Below are 18,931 nucleotides of genomic sequence, written 5' to 3' on the forward strand. Positions count from 1 at the left end.
AGGGGGCCACTGGTAAGTTAGGTCTAGTAGTTATTCAGGGAACATAGAATGTCAGAACTGGAGGAGACCCTGGCAGTCACCCAAGGTATCCCCCTTTTTCAGGGAATAATCTGTCCAAGGAGCCACCGCTGGTTAGGGACAGAACTGAGACTGGATCCAATCTGCCCTCTAGCCCTCCTCCCTTAAAAGCAAAGCTCCTACCACATGAAACAGGTCTGTTTGCAGTCTAGTATATCCCCTGCAACCTAAGTGGTTAAATCACCAATGATTCAACGTTTTATTGAGAACTTACCGGTTCCCGATTGCCTACCCTACAAAATCTTTCATCTAACAGTCAAAGCCTTGCAACGAAGGCCACCCCACACTCTTCTTTGCTCATCCTGACTCAATGGCTTCCCTCCTCCTCTCTTTGCACAGAATTGTTAGATTACCCTCAAGTGAAACACATTTCTTTTATTCTGCAGTCTCATGCTTTGTTCAAGATGATCCAATATTCACCTCCTTCAGGTTACCCTTATGACTATCCCACACACATACACACACTCCTACCTGTGTCCCTTCAGGATAAATGATGCACTACTTTGCAGAGTGACATGCTACTCTGTGAATGTTTGCTGGGTGTTTCATGTGGGACTGCTTGTCTCCCACTCATGTGGGGATTTCCCTACATTCAGGGATTGAATTTTCTCCTTTTATACCTCCCCCAAGTGTTTAGTCAGGGCCCTGCACACAAAGTGCTGTGATAAAATGCAGTCTCATCTCTAACCTTATTAGATTTTTGCATACTGGAATATCCTAAAATGCACTTTGAAAACAGTGTGTACACGTGTGCATATGTACATCTGTATAAATTCTCTGACATATACGCTGTGACAGAGGTAGCTTGGCAGAGGTCTTTGTGGCTTGGAAAAAGGAAATTGGATTGAAATGTTGGCATGAGAAAACCTAATAAAGCTAACTGTATACAGTCATCTTCAACTTGGGATGAAGACTTCTGGCCAGGATTCAGACACTGGCCTATTCTGGACAGTTCCCCACAGAGGACAGAACAATGGAATAAACATAAACTACTACAGAACTTCCAAAGCCCTTCCTTCGCTGAGCTTCCCGTGTTGTGTCCCTGCTTTCCTGAAACACCCCGTCCCTCTCCTACCTGCTGCAGTGCCATAAAACTTTGGGTCTTATTTTATTTCTGGGTGAGAATATGAAGACATTAACTAGTGACAGGGAAGGATATAGAATGGTTGCTGAAAGAGAAGCAGATCCTGTGTCTTCCCTGGAACAAAAACACATTTGTGGGCTGAGAGATGATGAAGAGACACTTGATCATCTGATCATCATATGTTCACCTGGGCCAGTGAGGGGCCACCCCTTTCCCACCACCAAAGATGCAATCAATACTTCTGGGACTTCACATCTAAGGGGCATCTCAGAACTTAGCACTCAGAAGAATAAAAGGAGAAAAGAACAAGAATGGAGAGGCAGTAGGAAAAAAACAGAAAGAGGGAATGATAACAGCTAATAGCTAATATTTACTGAGCACTTATTATGAGCCAGATACTGTGTCAAACACTCATTTAATCCTGGCAACCATCTCAGAGGTTATTATTCCCATTTTGCAGATAAAGAAACTGAGGTTCAGAGATTAAGTAACCTGACCAAGGTTCCAAGACATTAAATGGGAGAGGCAGGTTTGGAATCCAAGCAGTCTGACTCCAAAGCCTGTGCTTTCAACCAGTTCACAAAGCTGCCTCCCAGCAAGGATGATGGCGCCACAGATGATACTGCTTACATTCAGATACATTTCCTTTTTTCTTTTTTAACCCCAATCCTTACACAATCCAGAAATCCTCAGCAAGCCAGGTGTTCCCAAGGTCTGCTTGGTCTGACTCACTCCCACTTCCTGAAGATGAAGGCTGGGAGGCACATCTCTCAGAAAGTGGTAGCCATCATCAAAAAAAAGGCTGAGAGACCAGCTGGTTATCCTGTGATCTACCTGCGGCCCTTCTTCAGCTGCCCCAAACAGCACCTGCCCTTCCGTTTCAAAGACCATCCTAGTTTCCAACTTTCCTGGACCAGCCCTACTCTTCCTCTTGCTCCCCAAAGATCTGCCTTACTAGAAAGTATCTTCCTGTTGCTTTTTTTTTTTTTTTTTTTTTTGAGACAGAGCTTCGCTCTTGTTGCCCAGACTGGAGTGCAATGGCGCGATCTCAGCTCACCACAACCTCTGCCTCCCGGGTTCAAGTGATTCTTCCGCCTCAGCCTCAAGAGTAGCTGGGATTACAGGCATGCGCCACCACGCCTGACTAATTTTGTATTTTTAGTAAAGACAGGGTTTCTCCATGTTGGTCAGGCTGGTCTCCAACTCCTGACCTCAGGTGATTCGCCCGCCTCGGCCTCCCAAAGTGCTGGGATTACAGGCATGAGCCACCGCGCCCGGCCCCTGTTGCTTCTTTCTGATCCTGCCATCTCATCACTCTCCCTCTGAAGAAGCGAATGTTACTTTTGGTCTCCATCATTGTGGAGTTAGGTTTCAACCTCCTCCTCTCCTTAGAGTTCTTCCATCCCTCCAACAGGATAAGGCTAGCCGGCCCCAGCCCGGCAGGCTTTCTGTCTACCATCCCCCCCGCACCCGTGGGGATTTCTCCAGCCCCAGCCCAAGGCCTCGCCTCCATCTTCATCCTTTCCTTTGCTTCCCTACCAAACCCATTCTCCTAAACTTCCTCCTCGAAAACCTATTCATTTAGACCCTGGAAGAGATCTGGGATTTAATTTTCATGCATTTCCTTTTTTAAAAAATTGATGGGAAATATGAGGCCCAAAGAAAGGTAGTGACTTGCCCAAGGTCACACAGAGTCGTTAGTTTGTTGATGGCCTGGGCTGGGAGCCCCTTTCCTCAGAGGCCCCCTCTTCACCTCAGGAGACAAGCTCTTGCAAATGCAGGAAGGTGAAGCAGGGAGTCCCCAGGTGGTCTGAGGAGCACCCAGGCTTCCAAAGGGAACGGGCGCTGGGGCTGGGGGAAGGGCATGTCGCACACCAAATATCCCAGGAGGGGAAACTGATCCCCACCTGTCCCCTGGTCCCCTCAGTCCCCTCATCTCCACCCTCTCTCTTCTTTCCCGATCTTTCTCCGCGAACCCACCCCCACCTCTCCCAATCCCACTCCTCACCCAGTCCCGCCACTCTCGCCCCTTTCGCCCCCGGCCAGGCTCCATCATGGCCTCCCCCGCCCCTTCGCCCCCAGTCCCCGCCCCCATCCCCCCTCCCGGGCTCTCTTCCCTCACCCTTGGCCTCCCTCGCCCTCCCCGGGGTCCCAGCTATCCCCAGCGGCCTCCCCGCCCCCTCGGCCGCGGCCCGGGCCGCAGGGGGCGCTGTGGGACCGCCCCGAGCCCCTCCACCCCCGCGCGGGGATGTTACCATGCCAGAGCCTCCGAGCAGCTGGGCCGGCTCAGCCCACCCGCCAGTAAGAGCCGCTCTGATTGGCCAGGCCGCAGCCGGGAGGGCGGGGCCGGCGGGGGGGGTCGCACCCCTTCGTGGCCGGGGCTCCGGTGGCTCCCGCCGGCGAGCGGGGCCCCAACCGGCCCGGTGTGTTCGGTCCCGGCCCCGCCCCCCCGGCACGGAGAACCAGGCCCCGCCCCCGCGCCGCCGCGTCCCGGGTCCGCCCCCCGGGGGGCGGGGCACGCCTGCTCCCGCCTCTGACTGACGGTCGGGGGCCGGCGCCTCTGCCTCTCCCCGCTGCCTGCGTCCTGGCTTCGCAGTCGCCGGCGCTCCAGGAGCCGAAGCGTTCACGCAGTGTGTAGGGTGCCTTTGCGCTGCACAGCAAATTTAATTTGCTGTGTAGCTCTTTTACAGTACTTTTAAGTTAGTTAACTCCAGAACTATTTGTTGAGCACCTGTGAGGTGGCAGGGTCTGTCTCGGGGACTGAGCACACAGCAGCTTGGGAAAAAAAAAAAGACAAATCCCCGAAATCACGCCCTTGTGGGGCGTACACGTGCTTCTCGCGTGACCCTGAAGTTCACTTTTGGGACCTGGCTCCCACTGAGCGCTGCACTGATGAGAGCAGGGCCCACTCTTTGACAGAAGTTAAAAATGTGAGGTACATGCTTGCTGTGCGGCTGAGGAAACTGTAACCTGGCGCTCTGCGGGGAATGCGCTGAAGGCCTTGGGGCTGGAGAGTGACAGGCCCCAGGCACACGGGTGCAGAAAGGCGCTGACCGCCAGCCTGCAAAGCCCCGCAAAAGGCGCTTCCTGTTCCCTTTATTCCCCCCTCACCTGAGCCGGGACTCGCGTGATGCCGTGCTAGGTTCCTGAGATCCAAAGAACTCCGGAGAGGTAGAAAAACTCCTGACACGAAGAGTTAGAGGTGACACCTGGGAGGAAAAGGAAGTGGGATTCACCCTTGTGGGCTGCTGTAGAGAGAAAATGCTTTGTGGTTTAATCAAAATGATACCCACATGGTCTCAAATGAAGGCCCAGCTCTGCGGTTTTCTTTTCTTATTTGAGGCAGCGTATTGATCTGTCACCCAGGCTGGAGTGCAGTGGCACAATCAGGGTTCACTGCAGCCTCAGCCTCCTGGTCTCAACCGGTCCTTCTCCCTCAGCCTCCGAGTAGCTGGGACTACAGGCGTGTACCACCACGCCCGGCTAATTTTGTAACTTTTTGGAGACGACGTCTCCCTGTACTGCCCACGCTGGGTCCTGTGGTTTTCAAACTTTTGGGGGAGGCGGGGTGAGGAGACTGGCGCGCGGCCCGCAGCCGCCGCCGCGGCGGGAGAGGGGAATGGAGGGGGCGGGCGGGGGGAGGAGGACGGACCACCCGCGGCCTCTCCACCGCTCCCACCTTCCCCCGGGGGCTGCCGCGATGCCAGCGCAGCTGGGGCGATTTTCAAACTATTATTGAGATCTCTAAGTATAGCAGAAGTGGTCCAGAGGTTCCGTGAACTTTCATGAATTGCATTTTTATTTTTTAAATGTTTTTCTTTTCTTTAATGAAATATTTCTTAGAACATGTACACACATATAGAATCGAATAATTGTACCAGATTTGTTAAGACAAACAGCAGAGCCCTGCCCCCATTGTCTTCCCCTCTCTGGAGGCAACGTTTTCACCTCTTTTAGCTGTTTCTTCTGGCATTTACCTTCACATCTCCGGCCTTCCCCCAGCTGCAGCCCTCCCCACAGGGCAAGGGGTCCAAGGGGATTTGCCCATGCAAAGCACACTTGCCCAGGATTAGACCATATTCTGAATACCTGGGACCCTGGAATTCCCTGCCCAGCTTCCTCCTTGGGTCTGTCCTCCCCAGGGAGACCTTGTGTTTTTTCCTGCACAAACTTTTATTTTTCCTGGAATTAATAATCTTGTTTTTTAAAATCATTTATTTTCTATGTATTTCTCACAAAATCTACCTCAAATTCTTCCCCCAGTTGCTTAAATTTCCTCTCAGAATATCTAGATATAGCAGAGAATTCTCTCCATTTCATCTTCTTGAAGACATCACTGCTGGAGACTGCTGACCTTCTCCAATCTGACTGTTCATCCCCTCACCTTGCTGCACATCTGGCAACCTGGCATCTCTTTTCTCATTCTCCTGGGCATGTTCTTTGCCTCATTCTTTTGTTGTTGTTGTTTTGTTTTGAGACAGAGTCTCGCTCTTGTTGCCCAGGCTGGAGTGCAGTGGCCCACTGAACCTCTACTACCCGGGTTCAAGCTATCCTCCTGCCTCAGCCTCCCAAGTATCTGGGACTCCAGGCATGCACCACCACACCCGGCTAATTTTTGTATTTTTAGTAGAGATGGGGTTTCACCATGCTGGCCAGGCTGGACTTGAACTCCTGAGCTCAAGTGATCTGCCTGCCTCAACCTGGCAAAGTGTTGGGATTACAGGCGTAAGTCACTTTGCCTGGCTGCCTCACTCTTCTGTGGGATTTTTATTTGCCATATTCTATGCTTTTCTTTTCTTTTTTTATTTTTTTGACATGGTCACTTATTTTTATAACAATACATATACCATGTTATCACCATGGAATGTAAATTCAGGTTAGACAAGAGAATTTCACAAGTGTAATGGCATTCTGTAGTATAGAAAAGCATGTGTATAATGTCTGTTCAAACCAGCTTACTTATAAATCATTAATTCCATTATAGGTAATATGTTTAACGTTTACAATTCTTACGGAGAAAATAACATTTTCTCCATTTAAAAAGTGTTCTTCAGTTACCTTCCATGAGTGCTTGAAATACATGTTTCTGTTTCAAGATGACATTTAAAAATTATCCTTATATTACAGCAGCAAATACAGATGTCTGCAATTACAAAAGAACTAAAATAGAATTCATAAGTTATTCTCATGTTTACAGTTATGATTCTTTAATAAATACTACTACTATGCAGCTCTATTGTAAGCTTCCTAGATTTGATTTAAACACATACACATATATACTTTCAGCTGTGGGAGGTTTTACAAGTTATATTCCATGCACTTTTTTTTTTTTTTTTTTTTTTTTTTGTATTTTTAGTAGAGATGGGGTTTCATTGTGTTAGCCAGGATGGTCTCAATCTCCTGACCTCGTGATCCACCTGCCTCGGCCTCTCAAAGTGCTGAGATTACAGGTGTGAGCCACCGCGCCCAACCTCCATGCACTTTTTTGACAGAGTTCTAAAAGAGCCAGCCAGTCCACAAGACAGGCAGAAAAAAGTTAAATTAACTGGGGCAAATAGAACTCATATAACATCCAAAACATGCAAGATTCTGCAGCAAACTAGGAGTACTTCAGGATTGGTTTGCTATCTTCTTTAGAACTAATTTTATCTTAACAGTTTAAGAAGGTGGACATTTCAACACCATCTTTTAGGTGACATGTTTCTTTTGTGTTAATTTGACTCCCCTGAATGACCTAGTTAGTAAACTAGTCACTAGTAATTCAGTCACCAGGCAAATCAAGCCTGCAAGAAAGAAGGCCAGTATTCACAATGCCGTGTTATCAGCTGAACCCACTCAAATAGTTTATTTTAATCATTAATATGTAGCTTCAATAATGAGATGTGGATGCGGTGGCTCATGCCTGTAATCCCAGCACTTTGGGAGGCCGAGGTGGGTGGATCACTTGAGGTTAGGAGTACAAGACCAACTTGGCTAATATGGTGAAACCCTGTCTCTACTAAAAAAAAAATACAAAAATTAGCTGGGCATGGTGGCGAGCACCTGTAATCCTAGCTACTCAGGAGGCTGAGGCAGGAGAGTCACTTGAACTCGGGAGGCAGAGGTTGCAGTGAGCAAGATTGTGCCACTGCACTCCAGCTTGGGCAACAGAGCAAGACTCCATCTCAAAAAAAAAAAAAAAAAAAAAAGAGATGTCTAACTAAAGTAAGCTCCGCCAACAAAACCAAGATAGCATCTCTTCTACAGTGTAGGTTTTGCCCAGAATTCCCAATACATGGAATGATAGCCCATACCAACAGTCATTGCTTCTTCAACAAAGCCTTGGGCTGCCACACACATGTGGATCAGATGATGCAACATTTTAGTATTTTCCCTGCTCTTCAGTTTGTATAAACATATGCAACAATTGCTGCAAAACCTGCCATTCCAGTGGGGATGAATGGTGCCTCTTTAGCTTTTCAAATAAGTTTGGATCCCTAGATTTTCATCATATGAAGAAAGGGAAACATCTGTGTTTGTTGACACAGTGATCGCTTGAATAATCTCCATAGAGCGAGAAAACCCCCTCACACACCAACCAGCTTCTGATCCCCACCTGTGCCTGTGTTTTTCTTGATTTATAATACTCCCGCTTTTTTGAGGAGACCATCATCCAGAAGCTTCCTGAGAAAGGGAGCAGTAAATTATTTTGGAACTTTGCGTTTTTGCTGTTGTCATTTTTCAACTGTGACCCTTGGATTGGTTGTTTGGCTGGGTAATGAATTCCTTCAGAATTATGAAGGCATTGCTACATGGTCTTCTAGCTTCTGACACTGCTGTGGAGAATGAGAAGTCTGAAGCCTTTTAATTCCTTGTCCTTTCTAGGTGACTTTTCCCCTCTCTGAACTTCTTGTTTCCAATGTTCTGAAATTGCAGTGATATGTCTTGGTGAGTGGCTATTATCTTCCATTGTGCTGGGCACTCAGTGCCCCTCACTTTTGGGGAATAATCTTGAATCATCCTATTGGTGATTTCTTCCTATTTTCTCTATTCTTTCTTTTTTGGAACTCCCATTACTTGGACGATGGACCTGTTGAACTGGTCCTTCTAATTTCTTATTTTTCTCTCTAGCTTTGCATCTTTTTTACTTTATTTTCTGGGAGATTTCCTCAACTTTATTTTCCCATTCTTCTGAGTTTTTCCATCTTTTAAAGGTTTTAATCACTTTCACTTTATTTTTATTCTCCGAATTGTCCTTTTTATAGCATATGTTGTTTCAGGGTTATCTTTTCTCAGAAGCTGTTACTGATAGTTCTGTCATTTTTTTTTCTCTACATAATCTCTGCTCCAGATTTCTTTTTCTGTTGTTTTGGTCTCTGTCTTCTATATTAGATTCTTTTCTTGGAGGTCTTAGACTCCTTGGTTGTCTGCTCACACTTAAGGATGGGTCACCTAAAAGCTGACTGGAAGCATTTGTTCTCTGTTCAGGTGGTACATGGATGGGCTTGTCAGTCATGAGCTTCTTTTTTTTTTTTTTCAGACGGAGTCTCACTCTGTCGCCAGGCTGGAGTGCAGTGGCATGATCTCAGCTCACTGCAACCTCCAACTCCCTGGTTCAAGCGATTCTCCTGCCTTAGCCTCCTGCGTAGCTGCGATTACAGGCACGTGCCAACACGCCCGGCTAATTTTTGTATTTTTAGTAGAGACGGGGTTTCACCATGTTGGCCAGGATGGTCTCGATCTCCTGACCTTGTGATCCACCCACCTCAGCCTCCCAAAGTGCTGGGATTACAGGTGTGAGCCACCACACCCGGCCAGTCATGAGCTTCTTTGCACAGTGATCTGGCTGGGAACTTCTGATGTCAGCATTCCTAGGTTTTCCTTCTCAGGGTGGTCAGACAGAGGAGATTTCCCATCTCTGGTCTGGCACAACCAATTCCATTTGCCATATAGTTCTGCCGCTGCCTTAGGATCTGTCCTTCTCTAGTGTAAGTGAGTAATCTCTCATCCATCTGGCTTCCACTTCTGAAAATATTTTGCTCGTCTCTTCTCCTGTTTCCCTGTCCTTATGGATTTATGCCTTTAAAAATCCCTTGGCTACATGGGTTTTCAGTGGACAAATTTGGATGCTCATGTTCAATCTACCATTTTTTACCCAGAAACTTTAAGTATATTTTAACTGGTTTTAAAATAGTAGTTTAAAAATATACATATGAATATCAAATTTCTGGGTTCATGAAAACAGGCTTGTTGACATTAAATGACTTTATAATAGAAAGCTATCATGAAATTAAACTTATAATGTAAATGTGTACTAATAAAATATTGCTTTTTTTTGAGACAGGGTCTCATTCTGACACCCAGGCTAGAGTGCAGTGGTGTGGTCTCAGCTCACTGTAGCCTCTGCCTCCCAGGCTCAGGTGACCATCCCACCTCAGCCTCCTGAGTAGCTGGGTCTACAGGCATGTATTACCATACTGGCTAATTTTTGTATTTTTTGTAGAGATGGGGTTTCACCATTTTGCCCAGGCTGATCTCAAACTTCTGGGCTCGAGCCGTCTGCCTGCCCTGGCCTCCGAAAGTGCTGGGATTACAGGCGTGAGCCACCATGTCCAGCCAAAATATTGCTTTTGTTTTGGTTCGTGAGGGTCTGCATACAGCTTTGCTTGAGAAGGGGTTGGGTGGTTTTTTGTTTGTTTGTTTTAAAGTTTGTAAACATCTCTCCCGGGCTAGCGATCACCAAACTATGGCCTTTGAACTGTGGTGAAGGTGTTGTAGCCGGCCACCAAGCTGCTCATGTGAGAGGGGCTAAGAAGGACTAATGTCTACAAGAGGGAGCATCCCAGTCCCAGGGGAAAAGGGTATGCAAATAAAGGAGACTCACCATTGACAAAGGAGGAAGAGTTATTTCCTAACACCCTCCAGTAAGTTCCTAATTGCTAGCCCTTTGCCCTGGTTGCCCACAATCCCTCCACAGTCTCGAGCATTACACAACATTGCATTTTAAAAAATCAACTTTATTGAGGTGTAATTTACATATAATGGCAATTTTAAGTGTACAATACAATGAATTTTCACAAATGTATCCAGTCATGTGACCATCACCATCATCATTTCCTTTACTCAAAAACCTTTGTGCCCTTTTGCAGTCAGTCTCCTCCCTGCTGACCCGGCTTCTGGCATCTACTGATCTGGTTTCTATCACTATTGTTTTGCCTTCCTAGAATTTCATATAAGTGGAATTATATAGTTTGTAGGAGTTTGTGTCTGGCTTGTTTCATTAGTATAATGCTTTTGAAATTTTCCATGTCATTGCATGTGTCAGTAGTTCATTCCTTTGTCATGTGAAGTGGTATATTTCATCACACGGACATACTACAATTTGTTTATCCATTCGCCAGTTAATGGACTGTTGTGTTTGGGTTGTTTTCAGGTTTATCAATACTTCTGTATAGATTTATGTGTGGACATATGTTTTATAATAAATATTTAAATACTTAGGAGTGGGATTGCTGGGCTATATGCTAATGCATATTTTTTAAAAACCTGCTGGCTGGGTGAGGTGGCTCACGCCTGTAATCCTAGCACTTTGGGAGGTCGAGGCAGGTGAATGACCTGAGGTCAGGAGTTCGAGACCAGCCTAGCCATCATGGTGAAACCCCATCTCTACTAAAAATACAAAAATTAGCCGAGCATGGTGGCGGGCACCTGTAATCCCAGCTACTTGGGAGGCTGAGGCAGGAGAATCGCTTGAACCCGGGAGGTGGAGGTTGCAGTGAGCCGAGATTGCACCACTGCACTCCAGGTTGGGCGACAGAGCAAGACTCCATCTCAAAAAAAAAAAAAAAAACTGCCAAACTCTTTTCCAAAGTGGCTGTACATTCCCACCGGCAATATACCATATAAGAGTTTCACTTTCCCAAAATCTTCCTCAACACTTGGTATTGTCACACTTTTTATCATCTGACTGATTCTTATCAGAGTTGGGATCTCATGGTTTTAACTTGTATTTCCCTAATGCAATGACTAATAAGTTGAGAACCTTTTTATGTGCTTATTTGCCATTTGTATATTTTCTTTTTTTTTTCTTTTTGAGACACAATCTTGCTCTTTTGCCCGGGCTGGAGTGCAGTGGCATGATCACAGCTCACTGCAGCCTTGACTTCCCTGGACTCAGTGAGCCTCCCGCCTCAGCCTCCCAAGTAGCTGGAACTACAGGCAGGTGCCACCACACCCAGCTAATTTTTGTATTTTTAGTAGAGACGGAGTTTTACCATATTGGTCAGGCTGGTCTCAAACTCCTGACCTCATGATCCACCCACCTCAGCCTCCCAAAGTACTGGGATTACAGGCGTAAGCCATTGCACCTGGCCCATTTGTATAACTTCTTTCGTGATGTGTGTATTTGAATCTTGGGTTGTTTGTCTTCTTGTTGAGTTGTAGTAGCTCTTTATCTATTCTGGATACAACTCCTTTATCAAATACATGTTTGCAAATACTTTTTAGTCTAGTCAGTAGCTTTCAATTCATTTTCTTTTGTTGTTGTTTTTAAATAAATTCAGCTTTTACTTTTTTCCATTTGTAATTGTGATCATAATTTTTTTTAATTTTTAAAAATTTCAATAGGTTTTTGGGAAACAGATGGTGTTTGGTTACATAAATAAGTTATTTAGTGGTGATTTCTGAGATTTAAGTGTACCCATCACCTGAGCAGTGTACACTGTACCCAATGTGTAGTCTTGTTTTTTTTTTTTGAGACGGAGTCTCGCTCTGTCACCCAGGCTGGAGTGTAGTGGCACGAACTTGGCTCACTGCAAGCTCTGCCTCCCTGGGTTCACGCCATTCTCCTGTCTCAGCCTCCCGAGTAGCTGGGACTACAGGTACCCGCCACCACGCCTGGCTAATTTTTCATATTTTTAGTAGAGACGGGGTTTCACTGTGTTAGCCAGGATGGTCTCGATCTCCTGACCTCGTGATCCGCCCACCTCAGCCTCCCAAAGGACTGGAATTACAGGCGTGAACCACTGCGCCCGGCCCCAGTGTGTAGTCCTTTATCCCTCACCCCCCTTCCCACTTTTTCCTCTGAGTCCCCAAAGTCCATTGCATCATTCTTATGCCTTTGTGTCCTCATAGCTTAGCTCCCACAACTTTTACTTTAGACTCAGGGGGTACATGTGCAGGTTTGTTACATGGGTATATTGCGTGAATGTTGTGGTTGGGGGTATGATTGATCCCATCACCCAGATATTGAGCACAGTGCCCAATAGTCAGTTTTTCAGCCCTTTCCTCCTTTTCTCCCTCCTGCTTCCCGTACTCCCCAGTGTCTTTTGTTGCCTCTTTCTGGCCATAAGTACCCAATGTTTAGCTCCCACTTACAAGTGAGAACACGTGGTATTTGGTTTTCTATTCTTGCATTAATTTGCTTAGGATAATAGCCTCCAGCTGCATCCGTGTTGTTGCAAAGGACATTATTTCATTATTTTTTATGGCTGTCTAGTATTCCATGGTGTGTATGGACCACATTTTCTTTATCCAAAACACTGTTGGTGGTCATGTCATGGAATCAAGTTGGTTCCATGTTTTTGCTATTGTGAATGGCACTGTGATGGATATGAGTGCATGTGTCTTTTTGGTAGAACGATTTATTTTCTTTTGGGTGTATACCGAGTAATGGGATTGCTGGGTTGAATGGTAGTTCTGTTTTGTTTTGTTTTTTAATTTTTTTTTTTTGAGACAGAGTTTCACTCTTGTTGCCCAGGCTGGAGTGCAATGGCACAATCTCAGCTCACTGCAACCTCCACCTCCCAGGTTCAAGCGATTCTCCTGCCTCAGCCTCCCAAGTAGCTGGGATTACAGCCACCCGCTGCCATGCCTGGCTAATGTTTTGTATTTTTAGTAGAGACGGGGTTTCACCATGTTGGCCAGGCTGGTCTTGAACTCCTGACCTCAGGTGATCCACCCACCAAGGCCTCCCAAAGTGCTAGGGTTACGGGTGTGAGCCACCGTGCCCGGCCAGTTCTTATTTTGTTCGTTTTTGTTTTTTTGAGACAAGGTCTCACTGTCACCCAGGCTGGAGTGCAGTGGTGTGATCACAGCTCACTGCAGCCTTGACCTCCCTGGACTCAGTGATCCTCCCGCCTCAGCCTCCCAAGTAGCTGGAACTACAGGTACATGCCACCATGCCTGGTTAAGTTTTGTATTTTTTGTAGAGATGGAGTTTTCCCATGTTGCCCAGGCTGGTCTGAACTCTTGAGCTCAAGTGATCTGCCCACCTCAGCCTCCCAAAGTTCTGGGATTACAGGCATGAGTCACTGCGCCCGGCCAATTTGAGATCTAACTTTTTTTTTTTTTTTGAGACAGAGTCTTGCTCTGTCGCCCAGGCTGGAGTGCAGTGGCGTGATCTGGGCCCACTGCAAGCTCTGCCTCCCAGGTTCATGCCATTCTCCTGCCTCAGCCTCCTGAGTAGCTGGGACTACAGTGCCCACCACCACACCCGGCTAATTTTTTGTATTTTTAGTAGAGATGGGGTTTCACCATGTTAGCCAAGATGGTCTCGATCTCCTGACCTCGTGATCTGCCCACCTCGGCCTCCCAAAGTGCTGGGATTACAGGCGTGAACCACTGCACCAGGCCGAGATCTAACTTTTTGAGGTAGGCATTTAGTGCTGTAAACATTCCTCTTGGAATGTTTTCATTTATTTCAAAGAATATTTTGATTTCTGCCTTAATTTTATTGCTTACCCAAAAGTCACTCAGGAGTAAGTTGTTTAACTTCTATGTAATTGTGTGGTTTTGAAGATCTTCTTGTTTTGATTTCTATTTTTATGCCACTGAGGTGTGAGAATATGGTTGGTATGATTTCGATTTTTTTGAATTTATAGAGACTTGCTTTATGGCCAAGCATGTGGTTGATCTTGGAGTGTGTACTGTGTTCAGATGAGAAGAATGTATATTCTGAGGTTGGTGGTTGGAGTATTCTGTAAATGTCTATTAGGTCCAATTGGTCAGGTGTCGAATTTAAGTCCTGAATTTCTTTGTTAGTATTTTGCCTTGCTGATCTGTCTAATGCTGTCATTGGGGTGTTAAAGTCTCCCAATATTATTGTGTGGTTGTCTATGTCTTTTTGTAGGTCTAGAAGTACTTGTTTTATGAATCTAAGTGCTCCAATGTTGTGTGCATATATATTTAGAATAGTTAAGTCTTCTTGTTGAATTGAATCCTTTATCTGAAAGGGATATCCAATCTTTTGGCTTCCCTGGGCCACACTGGAAGAAGAATTGTCTTGGCTCAAACATAAAATACACTAACACTAACAATAGCTAATGAACTAAAAAAAAAAAAAAAACACACACACATAAAAAAACCTCATAATGTTTTAAGGCAGTTTATGAATTTGTGTTGGGCTGCATTCAAAGCTGTCCTGGGCCGCATGCAGCCCATGGGTCACAGGTTGGACAAGCTTCCTTTATCATTATGTAATGCCATTCTTTGTCCCTTTAAAAAAAAAAAAAAAAAAAAACTTTGTTGGATTAAAGTCTGTTTTATCTAAGAATAGTAACCCTTGCTGTTTTTGAAGAAAGATCCATTTGTGTGATCTTTCTTCAACCCTTTATGTTAAGCCTATTGGTATCATTATGTGTGAGATGGGCCTCTTGAAGACAGCAGACAGACAGGTCTTGTTTTTTCATCCAACTTGCAGCTCTGTGCCTTTTAAGTGGGCCGTTTAGACTGTTTACATTCAAGGTTAATATTGATATGTGAGATTTTGATCCTATCATGAAGTTACTAGCTGATTGCTTTGTAGTTTCTATTATGCAGTTGCTTTATAGAATCTGTCAGCTATTCACCTAACTGTATTTTTGTGGTAGCAGGTATTGTTATTTTATTTCCATGTTTAGAACTCCCTTAAGGATCTCTTGTAAGGCTAGTTTAGTGGTAACAAATTCCCTTAGCACTTGCTTGTCTGGAAAATCTTTTATTTCTCCTTCAACTATGAAGTTTATTTATTTTATTTTATTTTATTTTTGAGATGGAGTTTCGCTCTGTCGTCATGCTGGAGTGCAGTGGCATGATCTCAGCTCACTGCCACCTCCACCTCCCAGGTTCAAGCGATTCTCCTGCCTCAGCCTCCCAAGTAGCTGGGACTACAGGTGCGTGCCACTGTGCTCAGCTAATTTTTGTATTTTTAGTAGAGACAGACTTTCACCATGTTGGCCAGGATGGTAAAGTGCTGGGATTACAGGTGTGAGCTACCATACCTGGCCCAATTATGAAGCTTAGTTTGGCAGGATATGAAATTCTTGGTTGGAATTACTTTTCTTTTAAGAATGCAGATGGGCCGGGTGTGGTGGCTCACACCTGTAATCCCAGCACTTTGAGAGGCCAAGGTGGGTGGGTCTTTTGAGGTCAGGAGTCCAAGATGAGCCTGGCCAACATGGTGAAAGCCCATCTCTACAAAAAATACAAAAATTAGCTTGGCGTGGGGGCAGGTGCCTGTAGTTCTAGCTACTTGGGAGACTGAGGCAGGAGAATTGCTTGAACCTGGGAGGTGGAGGTTGCAGTGAGCCGAGATCACACCACTGCACTCCAGCCTGGGCGACAGATCAAGACTGTATCAAAAAAAAAAAAAAAAAGTTGAGGGCTGGGTACCATGGCTCACACCTATAATCCCAGACTTTAGAAGGCTGAGACGGGTGGATTCCTTGAGCCCAGGAGTATGAGAACAGCCTGGGCAACGTGGTGAAATCCCGTCTCTACATTTTTTTTTTCTTGAGACAGAGTCTCCCTCTGTCGCCCAGGCTGGAGTGCAGTGGTGTGATCTCGGCTCACTGCAAGCTCCGCCTCCCGGGTTCACGCCATTCTCCTGCCTCAGCCTCCTGAGTAGCTGGGACTACAGGCGCCCATCACCACGCCCGGCTAATTTTTTGTATTTTTAGTAGAGACGGGGTTTCACTGTGTTAGCCAGGATGGTCTCGATCCCCTGACCTCGTGATCCACCCGCCTCGGCCTCCCAAAGTGCTGGGATTACAGGTGTGAGCCACTGCGCCCGGCCTACATTTTTATTTATTTATTTTTTTGAGACACAGTCTTGCTCTGTTGCCCAGGCTGAAGTGCAGCAGTGCAGTCTCAATTCACTGCAATCTCAGCCTCCTGGATTCAAGCAATTCTAATGCCCCAGTCTCCTGAATAGCTGGGACTACAGGTGCATGCCACCACGCCTGGCTAATTTTTGTATTTGTATTTGTATTTTTTTATTTTGAAATGAAGTCTTGCTCAGTCGTCCAGGCTGGAGTGCAGTGGTGGGATCACAGCTCACCGCAACCTCTGCCTCCCAGGTTCAAGCAATTCTCCTGCCTCAGCCTCCTGAGTAGCTGGGATTACAGGCACCCACCACCATGCCTGTCTAATTTTTGTATTTTTAGTAGAGATGGGGTTTCACCATGTTGGCCAGGCTGGTCTTGAACTCCTGACTTCAGATGATCCACCTGCCTCAGCCTCCCAAAGTGCTAGGATTACAGGCATAAACCACTGTGCCTGGCCTAATTTTTTTATTTTTAGTAGAGACAACGTTTCACCATGTTGGTCAGGCTGGTCTCGAACTCCTGGCCTCAAGTGATTCGCCCGCCTTGGCCTCTCAAGTGCTGGGATTACAGGCATGAACCACTGTGCCTGGCCTTGTTCATTTTTAAAAATTACCTTTTTTATATATTTGTCTGACTAGGTTAGTTCAAAAGACCAAACTTCAAGCTCCAAAATTCTTTCTTCTACGTGGTCCAGTCATTGATAAAGCTTTCAATTGTATTTTGAAATTCTTTAAGTGAGTTTTTCTTTTTTTTTTTTTTTTTTGAGATGGAGTCTTGCTCTGTCACCCAGGCTGGAGTGCAGTGGCGCAATCTTGGCTCACTGCAAGCTCTGCCTCCCGCGTTCACGCCACTCTCCTGCCTCAGCCTCCTGAGTAGCTGGGACTACAGGCGCCCACCACCATGTCTGGCTAGTTTTTTGTATTTTTAGTAGAGATGGGGTTTCACCATGTTAGCCAGGATGGTCTCGGTCTCCTGACCTCATGATCCGCCCGCCTCGGCCTCCCAAAGTGCTGGGATTACAGGCGTGAGCCACCACGCCCAGCCTGAGTTTTTCAATTCCAGAAGCTCTGACTGATTTATTTTCAAGATGTTTATCTATTCCTTTATTTTGTGGATTGCTTTAGAAGTTTCTTTAGGTTGATGTTCAACCTTGTCTTGGATCTTGTTGAGTTTCCTAGCAATCCATGCTTTGAATTCTTTATCTGTCATTTCTGAGTTTCAATTTTGGTTAAGGACTAGACATCTAGTGTGATCCTTTGGTGGTGTCACTACATTCAGATTTTTCATGGTGCCAGAATTCTTGCTTTGGTTCTTTCTCATCTGGAGATGCTGGCAATTCTAATTTGTGGGGGGGGGGGGGGGCAGAATTTTTTTCTTTTTATTTCTTTCCCTATAATATCGGGGTTTTTTTTTTTTTCACCTTCCCTTTCCTTCTCCCCTGCCTAGGGGGTAATGACTGTAGAGAATATTAGATTGGGTCTTTTGGCTTTGCTTCTATAGCCTTGTATACTATCAGCAGATTTTATATTGGGTTGTGTGGTTTGATGTACAGGCCAGTAGATGGTACTTATAAGTAAGAGCCAGCTGTGGCCAACTTGGCTGGGTATATTCTTGATCCTTGTTTACTGGCAGAAGCTCTCTGTTGCCTCAGGCAATGGGCTGATCCATGGAATGCACAGTGGCTTGAGCTCCCTGCTCAGTCCCAGGAGGTAAGATGAGTGGGGCTGGACCAGAGCAGGCCTGTCTACAGGTCCCTCAATGGCAGGCACAGCACCAACACCAAGGGAGAATCCAGTGGGCTGCCACCCACTGCCCAGAGGTGTTGCTAGTTGTTGAGTTGGGAAACCTCCTTGGCCCCAAGTTCTATGCACAAGGAACCAGGGTGGCCTAAACTCCTAATCCAGGAGAGTGCATGCTCCAGGTGTCTGAGTGTGGAATGCAGAGGGCACTGCTGCACCACAATCTCTACACAGGGAGGGTGGGGTGGCAGGCTGCTAATTCATGTGAACCGATGCTCCGACTGCCTAGAGATCTGTCTGGGCATGGGGTGGATAGGGTGCCTCTTCACCATGGTCTCTATACAGGAAGGGTGTGCCAACTCAGACTGCAAATGCAGGCAAGCAGGTGCTCCAAATGCCTGAAGATCTGCCTGGGTGTGGAGCAGAGTGAGCCCCACTTCACTAGAGTGTCTGCACAGGAAGGATAGGGCAGCTCAGGCTGCTGATCTGGGTGAGTGGGTGCTCCAAATGCCTGGATATCTCCCTGAGTGTCGAGCTGAGAGGGCCCCACTGCACCATGATCTCAGGAGAACAGTCTAGCATACCAAGCAATAACTCACTCAGACCAGTCCACAGGTCACCAAGCTGACCCTGGTTGCATCTTGTTGCCTAGGAGAAACCACAGCTGTAGCAGTCCCTTTCCCACCCCAGTCCTGTGACAGGGAAGAGCACATTGCCAGCACCTACTGCAAGGTGCTTTCTACAATTCTGGCTGTAGAAACCTCTATGCACCTCGAGAGCAGGCACTCCAATCTCTGGCCCAAGACTAAAATGCCTGTGTGGCCACGCTACTGTGTCGCCAAAGAATGACTAACTTTGTATGCCTGGATTAAAAGTGGCATCCTGGGCCTGGGAAATGCCTACAGCTTTTCCCAATGTCTTTCCTTCTCAGTGTCTCCAAATATCTTCTCAAGATACCTCCAGGACTT

At 46.3% G+C, this 18,931-nt stretch overlaps 2 protein-coding genes and 1 pseudogene across 24 annotated transcripts in view; 1 reads left to right on the plus strand and 2 right to left on the minus strand.

The window, feature by feature from the left end:
- The window catches only part of PRPF40B (pre-mRNA processing factor 40 homolog B), a 76,204-nt gene that overhangs the window by 17,663 nt on the left and 39,610 nt on the right, over positions 1-18,931 (minus strand). For 2 of the 18 annotated variants that reach the window (XM_054662885.2, XM_054662884.2), the window contains exon 1: positions 3,418-3,540. In XM_054662885.2, the coding sequence (XP_054518860.1) occupies positions 3,418-3,420 (3 nt within the window). In that variant the 5' untranslated portion in view covers positions 3,421-3,540. Of the gene's footprint in view, positions 1-1,836; positions 2,145-2,219; positions 2,907-3,417; positions 3,586-4,273; positions 4,372-4,455; positions 4,778-18,931 lie in introns of those variants that run through there. The other 16 variants (XM_054662887.2, XM_024347874.3, XM_063784669.1 and 13 more) reach the window with 14 other exon arrangements.
- Positions 3,645-18,931, plus strand: part of FAM186B (family with sequence similarity 186 member B) — a 47,436-nt gene continuing 32,149 nt past the window's right edge. For 2 of the 6 annotated variants that reach the window (XR_010148314.1, XM_063786712.1), the window contains exon 1: positions 3,692-4,333. The gene's annotated coding sequence lies outside the window, so the exon portion shown is untranslated. Of the gene's footprint in view, positions 4,365-18,931 lie in introns of all 6 variants that reach the window. The other 4 variants (XM_063786711.1, XM_054664268.2, XM_063786713.1 and 1 more) reach the window with 4 other exon arrangements.
- On the minus strand, positions 7,364-7,711 carry LOC129136612 (HIG1 domain family member 1A, mitochondrial-like; annotated as a pseudogene).

Source organism: Pan troglodytes, chromosome 10 (genome assembly GCF_028858775.2).
Source record: "Pan troglodytes isolate AG18354 chromosome 10, NHGRI_mPanTro3-v2.0_pri, whole genome shotgun sequence".
Classification (NCBI taxonomy): domain Eukaryota; kingdom Metazoa; phylum Chordata; class Mammalia; order Primates; family Hominidae; genus Pan; species Pan troglodytes.